This window comes from Prionailurus bengalensis, chromosome B4 (assembly GCF_016509475.1).
Source record: "Prionailurus bengalensis isolate Pbe53 chromosome B4, Fcat_Pben_1.1_paternal_pri, whole genome shotgun sequence".
NCBI classification, from domain to species: domain Eukaryota; kingdom Metazoa; phylum Chordata; class Mammalia; order Carnivora; family Felidae; genus Prionailurus; species Prionailurus bengalensis.
In genome coordinates, this window is record NC_057358.1 from 141504983 (window position 1) to 141509481 (window position 4499).

At 52.2% G+C, this 4499-nt stretch overlaps 1 protein-coding gene across 3 annotated transcripts in view; it reads right to left on the reverse strand.

The window, feature by feature from the left end:
* The window catches only part of TTLL8 (tubulin tyrosine ligase like 8), an 81347-nt gene extending 78033 nt beyond the window's left edge, over nucleotides 1-3314 (reverse strand). The window contains exons 1-2 of one of the 3 annotated variants that reach the window (XM_043563027.1): nucleotides 3274-3314; nucleotides 2608-2718 (exon numbers count right to left, since the gene is read on the reverse strand). In XM_043563027.1, coding sequence (XP_043418962.1) covers nucleotides 2608-2674 — 67 coding nt within the window. In that variant the 5' untranslated portion in view covers nucleotides 2675-2718; nucleotides 3274-3314. Of the gene's footprint in view, nucleotides 1-2607; nucleotides 3108-3273 lie in introns of those variants that run through there. The other 2 variants (XM_043563029.1, XM_043563028.1) reach the window with 2 other exon arrangements.
* Nucleotides 3315-4499: the final 1185 nt, after the last annotated feature.

Consider the following 4499-nt stretch of genomic DNA (forward strand, 5'->3'; position numbering starts at 1 on the left):
GGGGACATCATTACTTATTGTACAGATATTAAAATGATAATAAGATATTATAAACATCCCCATGCCAGTAATTTGACAGTTCATATGAAATAAACATTTTCCTTGAAAAATAGAGCTTTATCAAAACTGACATAAAATGGGAAATCCAGGTAGGCTTATTTCTGGTAAAGAAATTAATTCCATAATTAAAAAGTTTCCTACAATGAGAACTCCAAGTCTATATGGCATCACAGATCAATCTTTCCAAACATTTGGAGGTGAAATACCTTATATAAGCCATTTCATTGACTAGGGAAATAAGAAACCCTTTCAACTCTTTTTAGGTGGTCATAAATTTAACACCAAAACCTAACAAGGACATTACAAGAAAAGAATAGTACACCCAATCTCATTAATAAAAATAGGCATATAAGTCTTAAGAATTTGTACATCAAATCCAGTGACATATAAAATACACGACCACGTGAAGTTTATTCCAGGAATACAAAGTTGGTTTATATTTGAAAATTCATCAACATAATCTACCACATTAACAGACTAAAAGAAAAAAAACATATCATCATCTAAACAGATGAAGAAATCATGTGATAAAATGTAATAACTATTCATTTTATCACATGTAATAATTCCTCATTTAAAAATTCTCAGTAAGCCAGGAATAAAAGGGAAATTCCTTTAAAGTTTGTAGCAACATCATACTTCGTGGTGAAATACTGAGCACTTTTCCCCTCAGTGTGGGGAAAAAAAAAAAGACGTCCAGTATATTACTTCTATTCAACATCATACTGAAAGTACTAGCCAATGCAATAATGCAAGAAAAGGAAATAAAAGGTATAAAGACTGAAAAGATTTGTAGATGATGATTGTATACCTAAGAAATCTAAATGAATCTACTACCTATTAGAATTAGTAAGCAAAGTCACCAAATGCAAAGTCAGTATATCAGAGTTAATTGTGTTTCTATATACTGGGAACAATTAGAAAATGAAACTCAATAATGTGATCTCTAAAAAAACATCAAGTATCTAGGAGTAAATTTAACACAAGAGGTCTTCCATTCCTGTACCCTAACGACTACAAAATACTATTGATAAGAATTAAAGAACTAAATGTTCTTGGGTTGGAAGACTCAATATTGATAAAATGTTAATTTTCACCCAGATTGATCCATAGATTCATTGTAACCAAAATTAAATCCTAGCAGGATTTGTGTGTGTGTGTGTGTGTGTGTGTGTGTGTGTGTGTGTGTGTGTAGGGGGTGGGGGTTAAATTAACAATTTAATTCTAAAACTTACATGGTGATGCCAAGTCTAAGAAAACCTTAACAAGTCTTGAATGATGAGGTCATACTATAAAATATTATGGCTTATTATGAAGCTACTGGAATTAAAACAGGGTAGTATGGACTCAGGATAGGCAGAGAGATCAATGAAACAGAATGGAAAACAAAAAGTAGGACTATGTCTGATTTTCCACAAAGATGACATTGTTTACAGGGCACAAACTGGGTCAATTAGATAGTCATATGGGGAAGAGTGAACATTTGCCCTCTGACCCTTACCTCACTCCATACAATATAGTGAATCCCTATGAATTGTGGAGATAGAGGTGAAATGTAACATTATAAAGTTTCTAAAGGAAAACATGGGATGCTATTTTCTGGACAATGGAGTGAGTACAGATTTCCTAGTGAGATTCAAAAACCACTAACTATAGAAGAAAAGATCGACAGTTACACTTCCTTACAATTAAGAGGTTCTGATTCTCAAAAGTAATCAAGTGGCTGAAAACACCAGCCACGGGCTACCAGAAAGTATTTATGTCTATCTGAGAAAGAACTGGTATCCTGAATAGACGAGGCATTCCTACAACTCAATAAGACCCACAGCCCAATCTAATAACGGCCAAAAAACTGGAAAAGGCACTCCACAAAAGAGCCCCAGATGGCGAGCAAGCACATGAAAAGAGCCTGACATCTCTTTGGGAGATGTAAAATTGAGCTTGACCCTCTTTGGGAGGGTAAAATTGAAACCACGGTGAGGTGCCATTACACACCCACCCAATGTCCAAAATGAACGGGACAATACCTATTACTGGCCTGGATGTGGAGCCACTTGGCCTCTTCTCCCCGGCGGGTTAACATAAAGCTACACACGGGCCTGGACGCAGGGGTTCCACCCCGAGACATTTACCAACAGGAACGAGCACATGCACAGGGATTCACTCGGGCCCAGGAAAGGGCTCGCCACTACTCAGTCCTCCAGGACAGCGCCTCAACGTGAGCGTTGGACTTTGCACCAGTTTCCCAAGAGGAGCTCTGAGGTCGGCCAGTTTGGAGGGCAGCAAGGTGGAGGGCAGGGGGCTGGAAGATGAGGGGGGGTCTGGAGCAGGGGTGGAGGGGGCAGGGAGGCGGAGGAGGGGTCCGGGGAAGGTGGGTCCCCATCACACTCTCTGCGGCCCGTCTCCCCGACCGCCCTCTCGGAGCTTCATGCCCCTGGACGCCCTTAGTCCACACAGCGCCCTGCGCTTTGCGCCTGAGCCCTTTGCCCCCACCCCGTTCGCGCCTTAAACCGCGGGCGGCCAGAAGGGGGCGAGCACGACACTGACTATTTTCTTCTCTCTGGTCTCCTTCCAGGGAGGCGGATGAGAGCCTCCTCGTTTCGCCGGGCTCCATTCCGGTCTCCGGCAGCTCGCCCCTCCTCGCGTCCGCTCGCGCCCCTGCAAGGAGAGGGGGCTTCAGGGAGGGCGTCCCCGCGGGGCGGGGCGAGCCTGAGCCTGGGCTCTGAAGCCAGGTTGAGGGGAGGGAAGGTGTAGCGTCGGGCCGGTCTCGGGGGGAGAGGGGGACGGGGTAAGTCTAGATTTGTAAGGGCAGGTCGGGGTCCCCGGGGGGGGGGGGCAAGTCTAGACTTCCGGGGTGGGTCTGGGCTCCCGAGGACTGAAGGGGTGGGCAAGGCTGGAGCTCCAAGGGGAGCGGGAGGGCGGGCCGAGGGGTTGGGAATCAGGTCTGGGCTCCCGAGGGCAGCGTGGACAGGTGGAGGGGTGGTGGGTAGGTCTGGGGTGGGGTGGAAGGTCTGGCGTTCCACGGCAGAGTCGTTCTGGGGTTCCGACGGGGGTGTCTAGAATCCTGGGGGCGGGGGGGGGGTGGTCTGGAGTCCCGGGACGGGGGAGGGCGGGTCAGGGATTGCAAGGGCAAGTGGGGCGGGGCACGGGGTCCTGTCTGGCATCCGCGGGGGCACAGGTCGGGATTCCGCGCGGAGGGGGCCGCGTGCTCACCCGGGACCGACCCGGTGGCGCAAGCCGCGCCCCCGCCCCCCGCCGCGCCGCCCGGCGTCCCGCGGTTGCCCGGGGCAACGGGCCGGGGCGGTGCGGCGCATTGTGCAACCCCGGCGCTTAGGGTGGTCGGCCCGCGGGGCCCTGGGGGCGCGGCGCGGCGGCCGGCGCGGGGCGTGGGGCTGCGCGGGCGCGCGGGCGGCAGGGGGCGCCGGGAGCAGCTGCGGCGGGGTTGGCGCGGACGGCGGCGCGCTGATCCCCGCGGGCCGCGGTCAGTGGCGCGCGCGCTGGGACCGAGGCCCGGGCTGCGGTCCGAGGCGCAGGGGCGGGGGCCGGGGCGCCGGGCCATGGTGTCCACGGGGAGGAGTGGCCGCGCCGCCCCCGCTCGGGGTCACGCGGCCCCGCCCGGCGCGGGTTGTCGGGGTCACACAGACCCGCCCTGGCAATCAGAGGCCCCCCAAGTCATAAAGACTCGAAAGAGTCACAACCGGCCCTGGACCCCACCCCAGGTCTCCCTCGGACCCTCACTCCCGTTGGCCCTAGAGGCCCGCGCTTGGGGAGCAGAGGTGGAGATCATAGTCCCCAGGGTGGACACGCAGGGCTGGGGGGCTGCACACTGGCTGTCCCTTCCTGGGCTGTGGGGAATCGGGGTGGTCAGCACGGCTTCTCCATCCCGCAGAAGAGCCTGAGGTGGCCTTGGTGTCCCCAGGTTCACTCGTGGAGGCCTGTGCCGTCACCCCACGTGTTCCAAGTGCGCCCAGTATCCCACGCCACCCAATCCCTCCACAGCCTTCCGTGTCCTCCTTCCTCCCGCCTTTATGGAGGGAGGGGGGAGTAGGAAAGACCCACCCACCCAATCAATGGTCTTTGCTGGCAGGAAATTTCTGAAACATCATCTTTTTTTGGTTTTAAAGCTTCTTTATTTTGCACTTAACTTCCCAGGATAACCCAAAAGTGAGGTTCTGCTCCCATTTTGCATTAGCTCTGGCCAACTCAGTGCCGGCAGGCAGTTCCCCTGGGTGGGGAGGGGTCTTTGCGCCCCTTCCCAGTCTTCACCACTCCAGCCACTAGGCTCTCAGGGGTCTCCACCTCCACCTGGCCTCAGGGATTACATAAATCACGGACAAATTAAAAGTGGCCCTCACCTCCACCAGCCCTCCTATACTTTCCTCTCAGTTCAAGCCCTGGACAAAGAGATCCCTAAGGGACTCAAAATAACATAGGCCACG